At 41.9% G+C, this 24,731-nt stretch overlaps 1 protein-coding gene and 1 pseudogene across 2 annotated transcripts; both read right to left on the bottom strand.

Annotated features, from left to right (window-relative positions):
• Positions 1-15,670: 15,670 nt before the first annotated feature.
• LOC307047466 (gap junction delta-2 protein) lies at positions 15,671-18,862 on the bottom strand. The gene is made up of 2 exons (XM_079694449.1): positions 18,400-18,862; positions 15,671-17,688 (listed from the first exon to the last, which is right to left on the bottom strand). The coding sequence occupies exons 1-2, from the start codon at positions 18,468-18,470 to the stop codon at positions 16,845-16,847; spliced, it is 915 nt and encodes a 304-aa protein (XP_079550575.1). The 5' UTR covers positions 18,471-18,862; the 3' UTR covers positions 15,671-16,844.
• Positions 18,863-20,323: 1,461 nt separating this feature from the next.
• LOC307013996 (actin, alpha skeletal muscle-like) lies at positions 20,324-23,388 on the bottom strand (annotated as a pseudogene). Its single transcript, XR_013810538.1, has 7 exons — positions 23,264-23,388; positions 22,763-23,009; positions 22,130-22,229; positions 21,894-22,057; positions 21,435-21,626; positions 20,662-20,843; positions 20,324-20,589 (listed from the first exon to the last, which is right to left on the bottom strand). The product of XR_013810538.1 is annotated as an actin, alpha skeletal muscle-like (transcript).
• Positions 23,389-24,731: the final 1,343 nt, after the last annotated feature.

Below are 24,731 nucleotides of genomic sequence, written 5' to 3'. Positions count from 1 at the left end.
ATGCCTACTTTTGCAGGAGATTTACTCCTGAAAGCCGGTAAAAAAGCATTTCGGCTAAATGAATGGTTAAATACAAAGAAGGTGTATTATCAACTAAATCTTGAATGTAGATCGTAGTGTAAATAATGTATTCAGTGCATACCACAGGCATGGCCAAGATTCTTTTATGTCACCCCTGAGTGCACATAACAACATGTGTGTAAATGGTTAATGGACTACATTTATATAGCACTTTTCTGTTCTTTACAACCCCTCGATGCGCTTTTATATTTAAGTCAGCATTTACCCATCTCAACAACCACTCATACATGCTGCCATAAACTAACATTTATACACATTCACACACCGTTGGCCATGCCATCGGTAGCAACGTGAGGTTATATGTTGCCCAAGAACACATCGACTGCAGAGGCTGGGAATGAAACCACCGACTGGTTAGTACATGACAACTGTAACTCAGAGCCTCAGCCAGCCATGTATTATGAATCCTTGCACGTTTGTGTAGTGGAGTATGTCTGTATGTGAATAGCCTCTGGCGTCTCTCAGAACCAAAGCTGTGGACGAGTGATGAGGACGGCACGTTGGCCACAGCTGAGTTCTGGCACTGATGAGATAACACGTGATCAAAGAGACATGAGGAAGAGGAGACACTCTCAGATTTTTGATAGAGAGGGAACTAACGAAGGACGCAGTGTGTGGTGTTTTCACGGCACTGTATTGGTTGGTCTATCCCACTCACAAAGCTGATCCTGGTGGCTGACAGGCATCATGTTTTACAAGACAGCTGTCAGGCTAGATGCGTGTTTGTGCTCCTACAGCTCCTTGGTGGAAAAATAGAGCAAATAAATCTCAGACTATTCATCCTGAGTCAGCTAATGGAGTGTAAGAAAGCAGGCCAGCAGCTCTTGTTTCTCTCGTGTAAACTGCCAGACTGGTCACTGTGTGGCCGAGTAGCTTCCTCACACATCCTGAGCTGCTTAACTTTGGAGAGGGTGACATGTGTTGCTCGCTCTCACTCAGACGTGTTGGCCGCTGAATGATGCAGAAGGTGTTAAAAACCTTTGGAATGAGTTAAGGAGCTGCATATGTGTCTATGCTGTGTTGTAGAAGCTGTGGCGGTACACACAGATATGTGTGGCCCAAACATACTAAGCCTTTCTGACAGAAACAAAAGTGATGTAGACATTTTAAGCAGACTTTGTGTTTTATGCCATCGCCTATGTGATATTAACAGGATATAAAATCGAACACTAGACCTGCAGGTTGTTTAGAACAGCTTGGAAAGGTAGAAGTCTTGGAGAAACACAGCAGAATATGGCAGTTGAAGTAGAACAGTAATCTTTATACCAGATAATCCACAAAAGAAATCAAACTCACCTCAGCCGGACTGTTAAGTGCCAGGCAGGTTGTACTTGTTTGGTGTTTCTTTCCCTCCTGCTCTTTTCTCTTCTCCCTGTTTTTCACTGCATCTGATCAGTACCTGCCTGGGCACTGGAGACTGATTGGATCCCCCTCATCCTCAGCCAGGGCCGGTCATAAAGGAGGCACCCAGGAAGCCTTCTCCCTCTCACCCTGGGCCTGCTGCTGACTGAAGAGCCTCTGTTTGATTGTTTGGCAGTTGCTGATTCGACTGTGGATCTTGTTTTCAGAGCATTGTTGAATGTGTGTGTGGTGGGAGGTGGAGGAGTTAGGTCAGTTGGGGTACCCTCATCGGGTAGGTAACATTCTGTTAGACACACTAGGTTAGTGGATTGTTGCCACCGCTGTGTTTTGCTTCGTCTCATTCTTAGTAGTTCAGATAGTGAGGGGTTTGACTTTTGGTTTCGGAGGATATATTTAGAGAGGCCTGGTTTTGTTATATTTATTTATTTTGTTTGGCGCAATCTGCTTTGTCTCCTCTTCCTCCTCACTTGAACAACATTTGTTGTCAGTATTCTTTGTTGTAAAAGGAATAAACATTTGTGTTAATGTTCACTTATTGGTTGTTGTGTGTTACTGTCTCCAGGTCCCCTAGACACAGACACATTAACTCCACCTAATCAGGGCTGCTGCAGTCAAGCTGCCCTTTCTTGTACTGAATATTCAAATTCAACCAATAGTTGCTGCCCTTGTGCTCAGGAAATGATGTACAATAGACTACATTTTTCTAAATGACTTTTCTGTAGGCTACAATGTAAAATGGAGACGAAATGAATAGACAGTATGTCGTTGTCTGATTGCAGAGGTGCATACTCTCAGGTTATCAGGGGAGTGACTCAGGAGAGGCTCCCTTGAGTCCAAGACTGAAGACATCCATGAATCATCATTTTTAAGATAAAGTTTGTGTTTGATTTGTTTATTATACAGTTCTCATCATGAAGTCCTTCCTCTCTCTGGAGATGGACACATACTGCGTCAGAGGTGTCCGTCAGAACCACTTAAACTTTTAGTCACAAACTCACTCTCCCCTCCATTGTTTCATGTCACTTGAGAGGCTAAAGTGGAACATGTACATAGGGACATTGGGCAGGGGAGAGTGGAAAATGGTTGGCTGATAGGAGACGTCAGTCCCGAGGGAACGCTCTCAGCATTTTGACCGGAAAAATGAATGACAGTTAGTGTTTGCTCAGCTGGCATCCAGAGAAGGATGAGGGGAGAGGGCCAGACCGGGGACAACAAAGTAACAAGGTCACGCAAACTGTGTCACTATGAAGGGGCAGAAAGAACTTTTGAGGTGATCGGAGACATGCAGTATATCAGAGTAATATAGCCCATTTAGAATGTGTACGAATCCAAAAATGTACGTATACAAACACATCAATATGTACTTATATTAAAGGGTGTAGGAATCCTACACATGGATGTTGGTAAAGCAAATAAACACTGAAAAAAACACTGTCTGGATTATTAGTCTGGATCTAAACTAAACCGTGAACTATAATTTCACGGGAAGACTCGGGGTAGAGAGGAATGTGAGAATTTGGTTAGGGGTATTGTCAAATATCTGGAACAAACTACCAGAAACCTGCTGGTCCGCTGCAACTCTTATTACTTTAAAATCCAGGCTGAAGACTTTTCTTTTTGCCGCTACTTTTAATTGAACTATTCACATTTTACACTGCTCTGTAAAGTTTATGTATGTACCTGCTTTTTAATGTTTCTAATGTGTTTTATGCTCTTAATGTCTTTCATTTTTGTAAAGCACTTTGAATTGCCTTGTGTTGAAAAGTGCTTTATAAATAAACTTGCCTTGCCTTGCCTTGGGTCTGGTAATCGCAAATTCATGATTTAATTTTCAAAGTTTATTGTTTCACTGAGTTAATTGTTGAGATTTGTTAACAACATCAGAAATAAGGATACAGTAAGAAACACCAGCAGTCCAATCATGGTATACGAATATCCTGTAAAGATTTTACCCCCCAAATGGGTTTTGCTTATTAACAACCTCCCTGATCTTCTGACTGCTTGTGTTCCTTCACCGGTTAACCATTGCATTGTTGCCATGCTCCAATTGGTTTGATTAGTACAATGTTATTTTAACCAAAACAATGAAAATATCCTTTAAATCTGTAGTTGAAGGACTAAGAAGACTTGAAATAAGATTTGCACCTCAAAGGTATGGGGTATGACCATAGACTGTATATATAAAGGGTATGACCCACCAGGATGAATTTACCATACATTAAACAAATCAAAACCCGCCATATAAACCTCAACAGTCTAAACAGATACAAGGCTCGGCTCTGAAAGTGTAAAGATAGGTTTCTGGAGATAGACATCTTCGTGCTGGAGTACTGTTGCACTTCAGCTCGGATGAATTATGCAGTTCAGGATCAACTCAAACGTTTTGGGGATTTGGCTTGCTCCTCTGCGGCCTGTGTAGTAGTAAACACTGCATGATTTATCAAAGGTTAGAAACAGCTTGTATGACTGCTGCAGGTTCCCACAGAGGAGGGGAGCAACTCGTATAAAAGTATGTGGCTTCATCGAGCTAATGCTGGATGGCGCAGGCCCATGAGGTCATACGATATCTGCAAACAAGGAAGCTGTGGTGAAGTCATGTCTGGCTTTGTGGAAGAGACAGCAGTCTGAGACAAACACACGTGTGCCCTCATCCTCTTCTACTGCTTTATTCCAATTTCCTCTATTTCACCATATGTCTTTCTCCTCTATTGAAGTGTAATTTCCCCCCATTTATTGTTTCTCACGTTTCCATAGCTCTGGCCTTGTTCTGATCCAGCGCTCCCATGATAAGGTGCAGAGGTGATGTAATGCAGGTCTGCACTCATGAATGTTTGAGTACAAATTTCACACTCTATTTCAGTCATGTGAGAGGTCGAGCCGGGATTGACTGAGCATTTTCATAAAGCTTGTGTGTGTTGTGTTTGTGTTTGTGTTTCCATGGAAGTGCATGATGTCTTTTCCTGTGTTTCCGCTCCAGTGAAGAAGTACCAAGGCTAAAGAGTTGTAGATGTGAGAAATGACTGTAGAGTGTAAAGTGAAACTACAATTTGAACAACCTCAGACTCATTAATGTATTGCCTACATTATGATATAATTATTTTGAAGACATTAAACATATGGAGGGGGCTTTAGATCTATAGCCTTTAAGGCATGCATGCATTCATTTACATACGTTTGCATAAATTAACTTATAATGTGTTTAGTGCTGAAATGACAAGTCAGTGAATATGTCATTTAATTTAAAACAATTTAAATAATTGATATGTCGTCGGGGTAATTTATCAAAAGAGAAGTGTCAAACATGAACTCCTCAAAAAGGAGTGTTTTTATATTAATGTAAATAAATAAATATCATTATGGGCTGTTGGTTTGACAAAACAGGACATATTACTTTAGGTTACTTGACATTTCATGCACAATTTTCAGAAACATCATACAAAATAATTAAAGAAATCAATAATTATAGTAATAACTAATGATAGAGGTAATTTTTGTAAGATGCTGCCTTAATGTGTAAGTAAAAAAAGGAAAGGTTAGAAGGAAACAAACCTGAAAAGCTGATTTTAAGGAAAATGAGTGTTAGCCTTAATTACAATAAATCCTCTTTGTGATTAGTACACCTCTGGATAGAAAAAGAGGACAAATTTGGCTCGAGAGTGATTGCCAGATGTGTGAGGTCTCCCGGGGGGGAACCCTGGTGCACTGTGCTTCAGGATTAATCGTTTGAATAAAAGAAAACATAATTAAAACCTTCCCTCATGCCCAGGCAATCAAACAGAGAGAGAAAAAGAGAGAGGGGAGAGACAGCTTTGATGGATAACCAATTCCGGCCCCCTTACACTCCACAAGCACACACACACACCCAACATGCCTTTAGCTGAGATGACATACCGTACATAAGCGAGTACAATTTATACCTCCTGTCTCTCAAATGCAGACAGCGTCAATTTTCCCTTTGTGGGATTACAGCGGCCACAAGGCGGGGTGTCAGCTGAGGTTTTGATGGTCGCATGAATCAGGTTCAGTGGGAGTGGCAGGCAGTGATTGTGTGTTCTCGATATACAGTATCTATGGGCTGTTTTAGGGGGAGGCCTACAGGCTGCACTCAGTATGTGTTTGCAGGCTTTCTCAAATATAGTGTGTGGTTATCCTTGTGGACAAGAGAGTCTTTTCTCAGTGAGGGAAAAGCGAGAGCACAAAGGCAAAGGGGAATAAAGTGAACACAATAAATGACAACATGATGGTCATTCAATAGGTCACCTTAGGAGTGTCTGTGTATATGCATGTGTGCAAAGGGGAGATGTGTTAATGTCTTTTATTGTTAACTTGAGTATGTATGATTTTTATTCTCTGTAAAACTGTCTAAAGAACAAATGATCTTGCAGGGATAATAAATGTATCGTATTGTATCATAACTGCAGCTGCAGGGCTTGAATTGGTCATCTGAGGCAGCTTCAGCAGGGTCTCAGTTGTTCCACTACATCGGATTTGAAAAATGTCCAATTCTTTTTAGAAGGCTTAAAGGCCCTCCTTGCTCTTAGCAATAATGCCCTACACTAACATGCTATTGACACGCAGGTCTGGTGTGTTAACATATTTCTAAACTGAGGATCCTCTAACATCAGTGGAAACATATGATGCTGTTTGTTCTAGTGGTTTTTAATGTGCTTGAGACGGGGTCTTTTTTTTAACAATTACTCTAGTGTCCGTGCTGTTTGAAATGTGTGTCATGATGGATATCTTTTAACTGAAAACCAAATGGTACATATAAATAACCTGACCCTGAATTTAATGTTTTATTAGTGTCATTAAATCCCATGTAAAGACCAAAATGATGTGATGACCAGATGCAGCCCATTCCCCTGTGCTAAACACCTCCATTGTTGTCCAACCATTTATAAAAAAAACATAATAAGCAGCCCTGTTGTACTGGTCAACATGTCTGTCATTACAATGGACATGGAGATTGTACTATTTTTTTTTGTTGCTACAAAAATCTGCTGAAAATAAGCTCTATCTTGGTTACCTGTTTTCAAATGTGCATGTCTTCATTAGGAACACATGGGAGGGTTGGCACTGCACGTTTTCACCCAAGCAGAACAAATGACCTTACAAAATATTATTTAATATGGATGGTTAATTCACATGCCTTCGGGATATTTAAAAAGCCCGTAGGCAGTAATGACTTGGCAAGCTACAAAATGTACTTAATATTCATAAAGCTATTCTATAGTCCTGTATGTCAACCATGGGAGAACACAGTGTTCTGTCCATGGTGGCTGTTTCTAATGGTGGGTGGGTGTGTGTGTGTGTGTGTGTGTGTGTGTGTGTGTGTGTGTGTGTGTGTGTGTGTGTGTGTGTGTGTGTGTGTGTGTGTGTGTGTGTGTGTGTGTGTGTGTGTGTGTGTGTGTGTGTGTGTGTGTGTGTGTGTGTGTGTGTGTGTGTGTGTGTGTGTGTGTGTGTGTGTGTGTGTGTGTGTGTGTGTGTGTACTGCTTAGTTTAAAATCATGGCCTTACAAAATATTATTTAATATGGATGGTTAATTCACATGCCTTCGGGATATTTAAAAAGCCCGTAGGTAGTAATGACTTGGCAAGCTACAAACTGTACTTAATATTCATAAAGCTATTCTATAGTCCTGTATGTCAACCATGGGAGAACAAAGTGTTCTGTCCATGGTGGCTGTTTTTAATGGTGTGTGTGTGTGTGTGTGTGTGTGTGTGTGTGTGTGTGTGTGTGTGTGTGTGTGTGTGTGTGTGTGTGTGTGTGTGTGTGTGTGTGTGTGTGTGTGTGTGTGTGTGTGTGTGTGTGTGTGTGTGTGTGTGTGTGTGTGTGTGTGTGTGTGTGTGTGTGTGTGTGTGTGTGTGTGTGTGTGTGTGTGTCTTAGTTGAAAATCATGGCTTTAACATGAGCAGAGCTTCTGCACAGAGGGCATTCTCATTCTGCAGAGTGTGGTGCTGCAGGGGGGGGGGGGGGGGGTACTGTGTGGGACAGCTGCTCGCTCAGGTCATGTGCACCCAAATGTCTGTTTGGAGGGAGACCAGCTTGTCTCCAGTTGTGCTCCTAAGGCCATGGGGGGGTGGGTCCCAGACCAGCCTGAGCAGCTCTCACTGGAGAGCCTCAGCCTTTACATGCCAGTGGAAACACCTCAAAATGTGAGGGTCTAAGGACAGAGGGTGTCGTTTTCTCATACTGATATTCTGCACAAACTGTGCTGTTGTATTTGCTGTAAAGTGTTTTTACTGTAGGGTATTTTTATTATATGTACAGCACTTTGGCTCGACCAACAATTGTTTAAAAATGTCTTATATAAATAAAACTTGATTTGATTTGAAAACAACTGGGAATACATGTTTCAGTCTTGTAAAATGTTGGATAAGAGATGGCTAATAATAAATACTAGAACATAATAGCTAATAGAAAATATCTAAAATATATTGGGCTCTTTAAAAATAGTGTACTGTCAAATTGAATTCAGTACTAAACAAATCCGTTGGTAACAACAGTATAGAGATAGAGAATGTATAGAGAATACATGTATACAGTAACATTTCTTATTTAATACTTAATACTTAAATGATACATGACCCAAACTCTTGATCAGAAGACACTGATCACTGCAGGATACAGTAAACTAGATCCTTAACAAATGGTTGTGACCTACAAAAGGTTTGTTATTGTCAAATGTTCAATTACAGTACTGGTTAAAACATTTAATAATGAATTTGGGGTGCAGAGATTCAATAATATAAAGAACATAAAAAAAGAACAGCATCCTACATGTCAAAGCGAAAATAATATACAGTTACAGTCTGATACAAACCCACTCTGCTAACCTACACAGTGATTGATGATTTTATCAATAATGAGTAATTGCCACAACAGATTAGGCTCCTCCAAGTCATGAAACAGTGTTCTGTGGTTATCAAGTCCACCATCACACCGCTGGGTGTGTGCCATTATACTCCTGTTGGCCAGCGGCAGGAGCAGCCTTTTAACTTTGGTTTGTGCAGAGGCAATGCAAGACCTATAAAGGTTAACAATTAGGATCCATAATTAGCTTTTTTTAGATGTATTTTTCTGATAGGAAAATAGGGAAACATTAACCAGTGCGAAACAACCAATTGCCAACTTGTCTTAAAGATTCTTTGTAACAGGCGGCTGGCGTGCATCGATAACGACTAAAGCTGTAGTGAAAATATCTCCTCTTACTGGCTGAAAATATGGGTTTAAGACTAAATGACTTGTGAAAACAGACACTTTTTGCAGTATGAGAACATAAATCAGTAAGTCAGGAGAAATGGACCTTCAGCAGGTAGAGCCCATCTGTTTGCTGCTGGTGTATTGATCCCAGAATACCATTAAGCCATTTCTTTAAGGATTCCTCTGCATCAGCAACCTGACGCTCTTCCTCCAGCCCTCATGCAATGATTTTTGACTTGCTTCTCCAGTGATGGAATGTAACTAAGTATACATCCTCAAGTACCTCCCTTTCTCAAGTACTGTACAATTTAGCGGGACTCATACAGTACTTGACTTGACTATTGAAATGGTATGCTACTTTAAACCTGGACTTCAGGGAAGTATTGTGCTTTTTATTCCACATACAAAATAATCATGAAATATATTCCAGTGTATAACATTACATTACATTCGACCAGGAAGATACAACCTTGAAGAAAAAAGAATCATATAAGTACATCAGGTTTCATAGAGCCAAACATTTCAAGTGCTACTCAACTGGCTTTAGATAAGCCAGCCCTTAATGAAAAGTATAAAGTATAATGTAAGTCAAAATGAACCCTACCTTAACCAGATATTAGCAGCTTAGAAATGACATGAATTGTACTCTGCTAAACATTTCATGTGCTTTTACTGTATAAAATGTATGCCTTCTTTTGGTTACAATCGCATCTACGATATTTTGTATTTGCAGCTTCCAAATACAGCGTGTTAATTACGGTATGAAATCATGGCGGTGTTACCTTTGGCTGTTAAGACAAGTTGGCATGAGAAAGCAGAGAATCATTAACACAATCAACACTTGCCGCACGCCAAAGCCCGGCCGCTGATCTCATCCAACACATTTACACCAGCTTCGACAGAGAAATTAATGACGCTCAGATTATGAATGATCTCTGCTGATCAACCGGAATATCATGCACACATTTCAAGTGGCTTACAGCTAAGACATCTTCTGGCAGCCATAGCTGGTTTTCTGGTGTGTGGGGGGAGGTGTGTGAGTGTGTGTTATCTTCTTCTGCGTGTAACTGGACGGCTTGGAAGGAGGGTCTAAAGACGAGATTTCTCAGTCTAATTAACGCCTTAGCAACAACAACCCCAGCATACGTTTTTACATAAATCTTTTAGCAGCTCTTTTTTTAAATTTGAAACACTGAGTAGGGAGCAGCTCAGCGTGTGTGCTAGGAGACGTGAGGCACATGAGGGTAGAGTGTGTTTCCTTGGCCATTTTGGGCGACTGCTGCCTTCTGACCCACTATTGGTAGAAGCTGTTGGTCCATAGCCAACAGTCAATTTTGGGTTAGTGCTACCATCTGCATCTTATTGGCAAGATACACCAAGATCAGAGATTTTAATTAAAAGTTTTATGGCGAACAGACAGAAAAGGATGCTGCTAATTCTGACTTTTGATGAATATGCCATTTTTCTCAACAGCTCTATGCACAGGCAGATGGAAAAGCAATAAGGCCTTTAAAAAAAATGGCCGCATAACGACAAGATGAAATCATCTTGCATAACAAAGCATAAACAAAAACGTATTGATTTAGTTACACTAGCATACTCCCCAGTAATAATAGAGAATCTAGAGTGGGCATAACAGTACATGTGTATCTAGATTGGCCTTCAATCCCCCACCCAATTTATTTGTAAGCTTCGGTTTGAAACCCTGGTGTTTCTAAAGCAGTGCTGCAGGAATAAGAGACAGAGCTGCGATGTAGAGTGTGATCTCATACCTTTCTTTAAGGCTCAGTAAAACCGCAACCACGTGATTCATCGACGAAGGGGCTACACATCAGGATAGAATGGGAGTGGGGGGATGGGTAAGAGAGTGGGAGAGGTAGGAAGAGAGAGAACGGGGACACATTAAGCAGAGAAAAAAAAAGATTAGATTGGATTGTAATAAAGTAAGAGATGGAGAAAGGAGGAGGTAGATTAGGAAGTGGTAGGGGGAGGAAAAGAGGAAGGAATAGAGATACTCGCAGAGAAAAGGCAGACAGCACGTTGGCTGGTTCATACAGAGTCCAAAGGTAAACCACAGTGAGGTAGAGTCATTGAGTCCAACACTCATTGTGTAATATTAAACTTCCCCTGGGATTAAGAAACAACTGAATTCACCATCAAAGTAGTAATATTTCTTTGTTTGTCTTTCTCTTTGTTTGCATTTCATTAGCGGCGTCCTCACTCATCTGGCTGCAAGGATAAGTTCAAAGGAGGTCCTTTTATTCTGCAGCCACAAATCTTACAAGATGAGTGTTGCCTTCCTTCGCTATATGCCTCACACAGTAGTGAGTGAAATTCTTCCCTGTGTGTGATTGCATTTCAGTTGGCTGTAAATTAATATCTCTATACTTCTGCCTCCGTGTCTCTTCCATCTTTTTAAGCACGATGCCTTTCTCTACCTCCTATATCGGTACAAGTCCAATTGGCCGGCGAACGCTCCGTGTCTGATTAAGACTTGCCAGCCACTGATTTTTATTGGCTGTGTAATGGTGCAGAACCTAAACATTTATCAGGGTCGATGGGCTGTGTGTCGTACAAGCTATTAGTGAATGCAGAGGAGGATAGAAATGTAGAACAAGCAGCCAGTGTCAAAATGAACTGTCATCTCTGGAAGGAAATGCAAAATGTCACAAGCAGGAAATAGTTTAGGGTTTGTTTTTGCTGCAGTGTGGCCTGGCCCAGTCTGCTTTGCATTAATGACAAACTGCTTTACCACAGAAAGTTTGTGCACTATGGCAAAAAGTTATTCAGGAGGTTGTTGCTTCCAAATGCTAGAGCCGCATAACAGATGAAATGCTTCGAGTGCAAAAATGTAATAGTAAAATAAATAGGAGATGTGTGGCGTAGTGCGTTGGGGTTCGGATCAGGTGGGCACAGGTTCAAACCCCACTGCAGTCAGCATGTTGTTGTGTCCCTGGGAAAGACACTTCACCCCAAACTGCTCCTGTGGGGATTGTCCACAGTATTGAGTATGTAAGTCACTTTGGATAAAAGCGTCTAACATGTGATGTAAATACAGGAACATCTGGTCTCTTTCTGAATGTTCTATCTTCCCCCTAACTAACTCTTAACCTAACCCAACCTACTTGCTGAACATAGGATGAATATTTGGAGTTTTGGTGCATTGTGTCCTCACCCAGGTGCCGTGCTGTCCCACTGCGACCCTCTGGTCGACAAATCTGTGTATAATCCCCTAACGTTCTTAATCCTGGGGTCACATTAAAAAATGGATGAGAAATTAATCTGCTGTCAAGTCTGTCAGGTATATTTTGTTTGTGCCAGTGCTTATTTCCCACCAAATCCTTCTCTCTGAGCCAATACAGCCCAACCACCACCAGACCAGCTACCCAAATCCCTCCGAACAGACTTTGTCGAATGATCTCTGCCCTTTTGTCCTTGTACTTTGTAGATTTCATTAAAGTGGAGAAGTTTAAAAACAAAACACCCCAAGTACAAAACGTAAGTTTGGTGTTGTGCTTTCATGATGTGCTTTAGAGCAGCAGTGGTGAGGAGGGAGAGAGCCTGTTGTTGCTGGAGACATAGAAAACGACTTTACAGCCAGAACAGAGCGAATGCTTTTGCTCCCCTGGCAGACAGAAAGTTAGAAACTTGGCCGCGCCGGGCGAATACGTTACGGTTTCCTCCCCCACATGAATGCAAACATCAAGTGTGTTTTGTTTCAATGTCTGCCATATCTGCCTATGCCATGCTATGCCGTGCATATGTGCAGCAGTAACCAGGCTAATTTCATTGCTTCTGGATGAGTGGATCAAAAAAACCACATTCAGTGTTTTTCCTCTGTTTGCGCTCCCCCCTTTCATGCAGTAAGCTGCGCAAAAAGCAGAATTAAAGCGGAGCCAGCCTTCTCTTTTCAGACTGGTGAAAGAGGAGAAATTGGGAGGACATGCTTGTTTTGGGGCAGAGGGATTGCAGGATTAACTCGCAGGTGAAAGTTCTAGTTTAATCTGTCACAATTACTCAAGGGCCACAAAGAGAGGGGCTGCTGCCAGAAAAACTGTTCTGTGTGTTGGTATTTCTTTTCTGCGGAATACAATTCATACTGTAACATTAAGTTAGGCTGTTATGTGTGGCCGATATTTTACTGTGTAGAAATGGGGGAGAGCGAGAGAGTTGGGTGAGCAAAGGATCCGAGATCAGTCGAAGCTTTTATGTTGTGGTTTGATTTAATGCAATATACCCACCCAGGGCTAGTTGAACAGTTTTCACAGACATCACAGAATATGAGAAGTTTAAACTCTTCGAGCCCTGTTCTGATTGATTTGGTTGTATTTTGGAATCTCTTCCACTGTACTCATCTAACAACTTGTTCCGTGGTTGTCAGTATGATGTAAGGTACCTGCCAGCATTTTTAATAAAGCCAGCTCTCCTCCTCTATCACTCACAGCTACCAGTCTGGACGTGTCCCTTAAGAAAAAGAAGAAAGAAAAATACACTTTGGTCTGGTATATACATGGCAGATCTGCAATTCCAAACCACCAATAAAACCTTCTTCTTCTTCTCAGGGAAAAAGACAAAGTAGATCTGCTTAGCAAACCACAGCCCACCCAAGTCTTCCCTGGATCCAATCAGCAGTCTCCAGGCTGGAGATCAACTCCGCTGATCATGTAGCTAAGTGTATGATGCCCTATTTGCTACAGTAAATGTTGTGTAATTTTGAATGTATAGAAAATCTTAACAGTGAAAGTTGAAAACATTTGTTAATATATTTCTTTAATTGGAACATAGACACTGCTTTACAAATTGGGAATAGTATTTTTCTAAAGATGATTACAACAAAAGAGGTTTTTTTTAATGTTGATGTCCTGATCCACTACAGAACATTTTACATTCATGTTTGAAACAATGACATTCCTTTTAAATCAGGTGCCTTTAGAACGAAATCGTTGAGTTTGGATATCAAATAAAAATGAGTAGGAACTGCTGCACTGCAAATATTGCTGCTTTCCCCATGCTGGACCTGTAACAGTCTTTGACTCATACTAAGTGTTCCTGTGAGTTCAACATGCTGCAGTGATCACCCAAAGGTTTTCTCTGGAACAGCTTGCCTACTGACCTTAGCATATTATTTTACATTATACTCAACCGTAGACCTTTCTTCTTTGTGTGTGACTAGTCTGTAAACACTGAATATTAATGATGTTATATTATGGCCTGCCTTAGCTTTGTTACGTGAGTGTGTCAATTTGTGTGGGATTGTAAACTAAATGTTGAATAAGATCATATTTAGTTTCTAACAATGGCACCTGCATAACACACAGCCCTATACAAAAACATGTCTGCATCTCATGATCTTTAATAATATATATATTTAATCCTAAATGAAAGTGGACAGAGTTAATATGAGGGGGCCCACATTGCTCTTAAAAAACGGTTTGCTTATGATCTAAGGGCCTTCCTCTCCTATAATATTACCAGGGAGAAAGCCTCTTTTCATTATTAGAATGTCTCTTCATCGATGAATCAAATTAAGGGAGGAAATACTTCTTTAACAAACCCTTCCTCCACCCTAAGCACCTGCAATCACATGCACCTGGAGGTGTTCCTGCAGTGTTTGCCTTGTAGTCTTAAAATAGCTTGCCTGCAGCCTTGATGTGTTCTACTGCAGTGAGTTGTCAGGATGGTTAAGGCCGGTAGATAAATGCACAGGGCTTTGAGATGACTCGATCTCCATATACAGTACATTTGCATTGTTCTTAGATCTGTAAATGTACCCCAAATGATTCACATTTTATGTACCGTCTGCCAGCCTCAGTGTAGCCTGTAACCTGCCTGTCATGACGGGGAAAATGCAGACACACGGGTACAGTGTAATCTCTGCTGAGTCCTGCAACACACATGATTGAAATGCCTGACAGCATGCAAAATTGCATTGGAACATACTCCAGTAATTATGCCATTTTGCCGGAGTTTGAAACTAGGTTAAATTCTGCAGGACAAATTGACTACTAAAGCATTAAAAACGCATGATGTTAATGTTGTACTTTAAGTAAACAGCACAGCTTTGTTATATATACACTTAATTTTGTTTGTTGAATTTATATTTTCCTCTGATTCTGTGATGTTGTGAAGTACGTTAAACCCTAATATTTAGCATATAAGAAGTATTTGAATGCCTAAAAAACGTACAGAGGAGGGAATAACGGGTGAACAGAGACGCGCAGGCGGGCACTGCATTGCATCAGAGCGAAGTTGACAAACGGCTTTTCTTTCTTCTTGTTTTTTCTTTTTTTCAACTTCAGGACTTAGGAAGGAATCTCGGGTCCCTGCTGAGTTGGAGATGGATGTGCCGGTGCCGCTGCTCTTCGATTTCTCCTGGCTTTGCAGAGTCATCCTTATAATCATAAAGAAACCAGCCCTACCCAGTATATCTCACTTTTTCTATGTGTCTTGTTTTCACCCTCTCTCCCTTGTGTGGGCGTATTATTGAGCACCTTATCTTTTTTTTCCTCTCCCTATCTTTTCTTTTCATTTTTGACCTTCACAAGGAGCACACAACCTTTCCCTCACTCCAGGCTACTTTCTTACATCCTTTCTCAAATTAGAGAAAAAGGGGATGAGCAGAGCTGCAGAAAGGGCAACTCCGTCTGTTTCAGAGTCATGGTCAGATTTGTTATCATTCCTGCAGAGTACAGGGGAAGTCATCAAATAAGTTCATAGTAAGACTCTGTGAATGTGTAGCTCATATAGTGTTGGATTTGATGCATTTAGACTAAAAGACCACTCTGTTATCGAGCCTAAGTATCGATGCGTCTTATGGAAACAGCATCAGTATTGCAACACATTGCAGAGTATTGAGATCCTGCACAAGGTGTGTCCTGCAGTGTTTTTTTGTTTTTTTTACAGAGTGGGTGTGGCTAACATCTTCACTGCACCAAGGCAAACTTCCTCTGGTTAAACTGTATGTCTGTGTGATAGGTCAGTCAACAGAGTAGCAGACACAAAGCACTCCACCTCACACATTGCTGGTGTACATGAATCCCACTTTTATTTTCCACAGAAAAAAAAAAGGTTTGAGATTTTTTTTCTGGTTTATTTCGGTTACATTTAAACCAATAAGAAAAACTGTAGCACCAGAGCAGATTTCTTTTGCCCATTCTTTGATAAAAATGTCAATTTGTGCTATTTTCCAGTTTTTAACAGCTTTGATTAGGGAGAAACATTTACTTCTTGTATATAAAAAAAGACTAGCACTTCATTTCTTTTTCCAGTCATTTGCAAAAGAAAACAGAGAAAACTGTACATCTTATTATTTTTTTCTTAATTTAAATCACAACAAATACATTTAAAGCAAATTAAAAAATTGGGCGGCATTTAGCATAATCCAAGCAGGGAATCAGCTCTCATGATGATTATTATATATTTATATATTTATATGTATACATATATATCATGTTTATATACAAGTATGGCACTTGATTACACAAAAGCAAGAAAAAAACACTTCACAAATAAAAGCAGTGGGCGCTTTGGTGTGTCATAAATTAAGGAAGTCACAGACGTTAGCATTTGCAGCAAATTCACCAAATACTGTTTTGCAAGTCAGCTATAAAGCAATGAAATGGTTACATATGTTAAGGTCAGTGGTGCAACACAGGCAACAAAAAACATGAATTACGCTGATGTATTTCAACTAGGTCGAGCCATAGTCAGTAAGGATTTATATATCTAAGCATATAAATCTGGATAATAGATTTGTCCTTTAACCACTGTGTATGTTGCCAATTAATTAGGTTGATGCCAAAAACGGGTGGAAAGAAAATGTCTTTAAAACACCGTCAGGTCAGTAGCACATTTTGGATAAGGTCAGGCCCTCAACTGTTCACCTCTTAGTGCAATTTTTGCATTAACTCTTTTCAAGTACAGCAGAACAAGCCCACAAAGAGTAAATATGTGAACACGTTAACATCGTCTCCTTTTAGCATCTTACAGAGTATAAACGTTACTAAAAAGTTGCATCAGTGCAATAATAAATAAGGTAGCAAACGTGTAACCCACGTTTGCCATGAACTCTTCAAAAGACCAACAAATCAAAAAAATCTGCCCACTCTTAAAGTCATGACACGAATTAGGCGTGCGGAGCTGTCCATCATGTCCATCATTTTTATTTTACAAGTTTTCACTCTCTTCTTTCCATGAGTTACACATAAGCGGAGTCACTGGACTGAGTGCGGCCGAAATTAGGCACACTCATCCTCGGCATATCCTTATTTCGGATTTCGTAAATGGACTTCCTCCGAGCCTGCACACCTCGCACGGCCGTTTTGATTTTCCTCCATCCTAAATGATTGAGTTCTGCCAGGTTCAATATCACACAGAACCCACTGACCGCGAACATGAACACCAGGAACACAGTCTTCTCCGTGGGTCTGGAGACGTAGCACTCGACATCTTTTATGCAGGGGTAGCGATCACATTCGTACACCGACGGGACGTTGAATCCATACAAGAAATACTGACCCACCAAAAAGCCTATCTCCAGTGCGTTTCTGAACACCACCTGGATGATGTAAAACCTGGAGATGCCCTCTTGTCGCCTCATTTTGGACTTTGTAGTTCTCATTGCCGAATTAGGCATCTCTTTGACTTCTAAACAGTCCGGCTCGGTTTCTTTGGTGGAGTTCTCTGTGTTCTGAAGTACTCCATTAACAATGGTGTTCTTTATCTTTTTGCTCTCATCTCGCTTCAGTGAATCTTGATCCTTATCTAGCGTCAGATAGACTGTTGAGTAGCCCCGCTCCTTCTGTTTGGCCGATTGATGCACCGAGTATGTGATAAAACAAAGACTCGGGGTGCACACCATGATGATTTGAAAAACCCAATATCTAATGTGTGAAATGGGAAATGCCTTGTCGTAGCATGCCTGGTTGCAGCCCGGTTGTAAGGTGTTACAAACAAACATGGTCTGCTCATCATCATAGACAGTCTCTCCAACTATTGCTACGATTAGAATCCGGAAGATGACCACCACTGTTAGTAGGATCCTAAAAAGCAAGCAAACAAACAAACAATGTGAAAAATAAGTGTAAGTATATGCGTGTGTTTAGTGATACAAATGTGGTTCATTTGGCTGAAGCGCTCACAGTCCAATTCGGGTGTTTTGAATTTAGGGAGCTGTCCAGTGCTAAAACCGGACGCTCTTCAGGATCTATGTGTGTGCTTTTTACTGTGTTCTTGTAATTTTTGCGTGTGTTGGTGTGTCTGTGTGTGTGAGGTGCGCGTTTTTCTGATTTAATGGCTGAAATGAAATGACATGAAAGCAATCGGCGTTGCTTTGACTGTACCTGTATGAGCTTTGTTAATGGAAAGAGGAGACATCGCTGACTCTTTTCAATCTCTTTCTGCCACCCATGATACCACAAACACCTCTCAAACACACCAACAAACATGAAATGGATAATTGGATGAATGAATACATGAAATGACACATGAATTTGAGTTTAGGCTGTTTGCAACAACCATCCCAGGTTCTGAAACGACAGCTGTCAACTGGTTTGCTCAGCTGTCTCGTTTAGAAGCAGGAAAAATTGGAGATCTGTGAGACACGACAGAAAAAATCCACAACACAGACACGAAGGACTGGGCACTACAGAAGATCCTCGAGGCACAAGACAGAAAGGAGGGAATGGGAACCATGCTAAAGCGGATCCTGGAGGCTGCTGCAATTCTTCGTCCTGGTTTTTCGTTGATCTTACCTTCCTATCATAGTCGAGTGCTGCTGGACAGCAGCCTCCAGGAGCCTCTCTAGTATAGTCCATTCCCCCATTTCTGAGCATCCGGATAAGACTAGAGCACAGCGGCACTCTGTTCAAATCCCTCCAAAAAAGCGCGTTATTTCCCTTCCTGTCTCTCTGACTCTCTTTGTTTTCAGTCTCCAAAGCGTCCGATTTTAGCAAAAAAAATGCATCCGTATGAGGATGCTGCTGCCGTCCTCTCTTCCCTCAGTCTCTCTGCGCGCTATCTGGTTGGTTATGTGCTGAGCGCGCAGCTCCAGTGAGCGTCCTGCTGTGTGGACCGAGCGCTCCCACGACGTTGCCACACTTTTCCTTGTCATGGAAGTCTGAAGGGCTGATTACTATAAGCCCTCCTATTTTCGATCTTCAGACCAGGTTGATGGGCTGCGCGCGGCGTATGTATGGAGCGAGGTTGGATTTAATGTCTTGCCAGCATTAATCCGCCTTTAAGTAGTCTCCCCCCTCCCATGCGTCACGTACGCGCAGACAGGTCGGAGGAGCGCAGCCAGGAGCACCAGGGCTTCTAATATCCAATACTTCAGTTTTGTGTATAGCTTGCGCAATTCAGTGGACACTTCGATGGACGATCGTGTCCAGAGTGGTACACCCTGTATGCCTTAAGTTAATACATTTAGCTTGGGTAGCTCCACCTGAGAATCAAACCCTTAACACTGCCTGTTTTGTTACGGATTGGGTTACAGAACAAGCTGATAACAATATAAATTGTTCTTAAACAGATGCACCTTATTTGCGGGCACAACGCTTAGGGTGACATGTGTGTGTGTGTTTTTTAAAACGAGTTCATATTGTGAGTGTAATCATTATAACAACATATTTGTTTCAACAACATATCCAACACCTTTGGGCTGCTTAGTATGGCTTTGTAAATTAACCCAATCGCGCTGTCTTGAGCGGACAGCCTCGCGTGCCCAGAGGCTTCCCTCCTCGTGTCACAGGCTGCTGGCCCTGCTGGTGGAGCTGTTGTTTTCACATCGGGCAAAGATGGTGCTCTGGATACAGTGACAGTGAAAGTACCATCAGAGTTGCTAATCGCTTTACAAGGCAGCCTGCCTTTCTCTCTCTCTCTCTCTCTCTCTCTCTTTCTCTCTCTCTTTCTCTCTCTCTCTCTCTCTCTCTCTCTCTCTCTCTCTCTCTCTCTCTCTCTCTCTCTCTCTCTCTCTCTCTCTCTCTCTGTCTCTCTGTGCAGGTTTAAAAATAGAAGCAAAATATGTGACCCCGCCCTGTGTACAGCGCTGAGATTTGATCAATTTAGAACGTAGCATTGTGTGTGCACTAATATTAGATCTCGTGTGGTTTTACACTGTTCATGTCAGATATCAATGCGATTGCCTCTTTTAACACCTATGGCTTCATAAATTCATTATGGATTAACACTGCATGTTGCCAAGACACGTTTTAAGTGTATACATTATCTTATCATTATTATTATTATTATTATTATTATTATTATTATTATTATATACACTAAGTGTATATGACCATATAACCAAGTGATGCATTGTTATCAGCAGTATTTGGAATTGGTTTGGTACCTGAGTACCTTATTATTAGCATCATTTTAGTGTATCCACTGGGTTAGACAATGTGAGTTTTTGCCTAACCTGGCAAACAGGGGATTTACTGATCATGTGACCCTAGGGTTTTCACTCCATGGAACTTTGTGTATTTCATTTCTCATGAGGTGGCTTATCCTCTCCGCTCACTGTAATCTTTTCTAATTCAAATCTTTAATAACCTTTACTCATCCATCACGTGGCAGAAGGACAGAGCCTCGCTGCTTTCGAGAGACAGTGAGAGAGATTTTCATAGATCCTAAACCAAATCCTGAACACACCCACTTATGGTTCAGATAATACATAAAAAACAACTTCAGGTTCTTATTTATTTATAAAGCTGTACATATCCACATGTACGCGTGTAAACAAAACATTTGACGACAATACACGCATTTTTTCAACTTGGGGAGGAAGGGGGCAATCCGGCACTTAGAAGCACTTCCTGTGGACGATGGAGGGTCCTGCTTCATCATACTCCTGTTTGCTGATCCACATCTGCTGGAAGGTGGAGAGAGAGGCGAGGATGGAGCCTCCGATCCACAGGGAGTACTTCCTCTCAGGGGGGGGCGATGATCTAAACACAAACACGTGTTAATCTTGGACTCTGCTTATGGAGAGGTGTGTGATTCACAACATTTAAAGTTACCTTAATCTTCATGGTGCTGGGGGCCAGAGCAGTGATCTCCTTCTGCATGCGGTCAGCGATACCAGGGTACATGGGGGTGCCTCCGGACATTACGTTGTTGGCGTACAGGTTCTTCCGGATGTCGATGTCACACTTCATGATGCTGTTGTAAGTGGTTTCGTGAATGCCAGCAGATTCCATGCCTCTGCAAACACAACATACAAGTTATTGGGTTCCCCCCTTCTGCTGTAAAGAACACATCTGACACCGCCTTCAGCTGTCTGAACCGGTGCTGTAACGGACAGCTCCGCTAACAGCTGCGTGCACTGTGGTGCAAATGTGAACAATAAGCCCCTGCTTTACACTACTCATGTCTATTTATCGAGCATGAAGTGGAGAATCCCAGCGTGGATAAACTGTGACCACCAGTTGGAGATTATAAGTAGGCAGCCAACCACTTATATTTACTGAGCAATCAGCATTTCTCTTTTAGGAAAGACATGAATTCATCCAGTGTTTATTCTTATAGTAAACTGAAACTATTTCAAGCTTTTCAGAAGCCAAGTTTACTTCAGCTTGTTTTAAAGCATTTCATATTATCTTGAATTGAGTTTGTAGTGATAAGATCACATGGATAAGATTTACTGTTAAATGTTATTCGTGCCATTAAAATTGAACAGTTAATAATGATGAATATAGTAAAGACGTAAGTCATATCACTTTGAAACTACAATTCATTAGACAGTGTGTGAACCTTAAGGAAATCCTCCGTTTCTGCATTTGTCTTCACGCACCAATGAATGAGGGCTGAAAGAGGGTCTCGGGGCAGCGGAAACGCTCGTTGCCGATGGTGATGACCTGACCGTCAGGCAACTCGTAGCACTTCTCCAGGGAGGAGGAGGAGGCGGCGGTGGCCATCTCATTCTCAAAGTCCAGAGCCACGTAGCACAACTTTTCCTTGATGTCCCGCACAATCTCACGCTCAGCTGGAGGGAATCAGGTTGGCTTTTGTCAGTCAAAAGTGCATCATCAAAGATAATAACATGTTCTCCTTGCTTGATTTGAAATGACATCCAACAAATATCTTTCTCAGAAACAAAGTACATTGTTTGCTTTGTTTTTAAACATCTGTATGGATGATGGACACTCAAACTGAGGTATTCCTTTTGTGCCTGTGTGGTATCAAGCCCTTTTAGAGTAATCATCATTTGAAAATACAGTTAATTATAAGTGAATAAGTCATCTGTGCTCCCCGGTTGTGACAAAGGAGTATCCACGCTCAGTCAGGATCTTCATGAGGTAGTCTGTGAGGTCACGACCCGCTAAAAATCCAGACGCATGATGGCGTGAGGAAGAGCGTAACCCTCATAGATCGGCACGTTATGGGTCACACCGTTACCGGAGTCCAGGACAATACCTGATGATGGATACGTTTAATGCATGAACTCACTGAATAAAAACATGTGCACACCTGAGAAATCTGTCCTACCTGTGGTACGTCCAGATGCGTACAGAGACAGCACGGCCTGGATAGCCACGTAGATTGCAGGGACATTGAAAGTCTCGAACATAATCTGGGTCATCTTCTCCTCATTCACACCAACGGTGTTTCAGGGCCGGTTCGGAGCTGGAGCTTGAAAAGCACCGGGTTTTCCTCTTCACACCGCAGCGGATCAGCCTCTTAGCTCCTGAATCCGGTTCATTTCGAGTACCAATAAATTGTCCGGCCAGAGCAAAAGCACCACATACGTCACGCTTACGTCGAGGCGGGGGCAGGGGCGGGATCAACTCCTGAACAACAACAAAAAGCCGGCGTTTTATCCAGTTTGTACACAACGATGGAGAGACTTAACAAGCAGCAGTGGTCCACTGAAGAGACCAGCTACCTACTGGGAATCTGGTCTTCAGAAGAGGTACAGAGGAAGCTGAAGCACAATCGGCCATTGTTGTCGTTGTCAGCTGTGAGGGGTTTCCGCGCGGTTTGGCTTTATGAAGCAGGCACGCAAACGGTTACGTCATGACGCAAACGATGAAGCAATGACGCAAACACAGCGTGTGGGTAGTGTGAAAAAAGCCGGAGCTAAACCGAAGAACCGGTTCTGAACCTGAAAAGCTCTAGCACAGAGCTTGAACCGGGGTTGCGTTTATGTGAATGAGGGGGCCTCTGTCAGCAAGGTGGGGTGCTCCTCGGGGGCCACACGCAGCTCGTTGTAGAAGGTGTGGTGCCAGATCTTCTCCATGTCGTCCCAGTTGGTGATGATGCCGTGCTCGATGGGGTACTTCAGGGTCAGGATGCCTCTTTTGCTCTGGGCCTCGTCGCCTACATATGAGTCCTTCTGGCCCATACGGCCCCTACCGACCATGACACCCTGATCAAATAAATGATTTACATGTTAGAGAACTTGAATCGCCACAGAGCACTTAAAGCACAGTTAAACCATGTTTTTAGAAAGATGTATGGTCTGTTTTTCTCAGTTGAAATCTAGATTATAATTACGGTGTGAAATTACGCAGAGTGGAACTGGCCCTGAACCAAAGCCATATATTGTTTGTATGTGATGATACCAACTTACAGTTATACTACTCTTTAAGTTCCATGGTGTTTATGAATAGTTCAGTTTACCTGGTGTCGGAAGCGACCAACGATGGAAGGGAAGACGGCCCGAGGTGCGTCATCACCGGCGAACCCAGCCTTCACTAGGCCAGAGCTGTTATCACCAGGGCGGTGGTCTCGGCTTCATCACACATGGTGTCAGCTCTGCAACACAGAGCCACTGTTAGGTCCAGACATACAATCCCCTGTTGGTCTGGATTTGATACTTGCTGGGATGTTGATAGTGCGTACTATAGGAGTGCATGTTGTACTAGGGTTAGCATATTAGCATAGTGAAAGTTATTTTTCAGTATTTCCCAACAACTGTATCCACCAAAAAGCAAATAAAGAGGAATAAGCCGATGCTGCAGTATGATCCGTTTCAGTTAGGTGTGTTTATGAAAAGGTGGACATTATCGATCTTCAATAATAAATCCAATGGTTGGCCCTTTTCAGTCCCTGGGTTAGGCGTGTACTCACCAGTTCAGCACCAAGGGAAGGATCTTGAGTGTGTAAACCAGGGGTGCCTGATGGTCACATCGCACCACTTTATACCCTGACCAGTGTCCCTATGGTAGCCCGTTGCCCTATTGACGACAGCCGCTCCATGAAGGGCATGACAGGAGAAGGAAATCCAGCGCGGACATCTGTGGCCGCCTCCCATGAAGGACAGCAGCGAGGACAGACAGACGATGACAGGCATCCTTTTGATCTTTTCCTTACCCATAAATCACAGTACTATTACTGAGGAAACATGTCTGCTGAGGAATGCCTATACTCAAGTCAATGTCACTTACAATTATGTCTTGTGTCAGAGTAATATCCATTGGAGAACAATGTTTTGACAAAGGGAATCTGAACCTATGGGCCATGATAAGCAGAATCAACCAATTTAAAACAAAAAAACAGAGACACTTCTTTTGCATGTGAATATCAAAAACAAGATACTGATGAATTGTCAAATGAATTATACATTTGTGAGGATGTTTCTGGAAAGGTCTGCTAAGAGTCCACTGGCAGGACACATGTAGCCCTACAGAACCACATGGAGACACCACTTGTGCCACACAGCTGGTGTCAGCAGCTGTTTGACTCTATTAGCTGCTCCAAATCCCACATTTTAGATTTGCCTGAACAAAGAGGGTGAAGCCACTGCTGAAGACCAAACATTCTCATTATAGTTCAGCTTAAGTGTGTCCCGCAAATCGAAACATTTGAATTACATTTCATGCAAATATATTCATAAACTAAAGTGTACTGCTGAACTCGACATATGGCAATGAAAATATGTTTTTGCTGATACATTCATAGATTTATTTAGCATAAAATCAATGAGTTTCCATATTTCTAATGAGCTGCTTGGATGTTATTGATGTAGTTGCCATGCAACGCGCTGTGTCCATATATGGAACATTTTGAAATGATTAAAATCCATGACTTAGTCATGGTCTTTTGATTTTTCTATTTGCATTTTTCCCTTTTTCATTTGTTATAGAAA

Source organism: Notothenia rossii (assembly GCF_949606895.1).
Source record: "Notothenia rossii genome assembly, chromosome: 7".
NCBI lineage: Eukaryota > Metazoa > Chordata > Actinopteri > Perciformes > Nototheniidae > Notothenia > Notothenia rossii.
Note: the sequence above shows the minus strand (reverse complement) of the source record. Positions and strands in the feature narration are given on the sequence as shown.

What these genes read in the sequence shown, in the direction of transcription:
- LOC307047466 (XM_079694449.1), bottom strand. Translation starts at nt 18,470, where the DNA reads ATGGGGGAATGGACTATACTAGAGAGGCTCCTGGAGGCTGCTGTCCAG. An exon ending in CACTCGACTATGATAGGAAG is followed by an intron (nt 17,689 to 18,399) that starts GTAAGATCAACG and finishes CTTGCTTTTTAG; the next exon opens with GATCCTACTAACAGTGGTGG.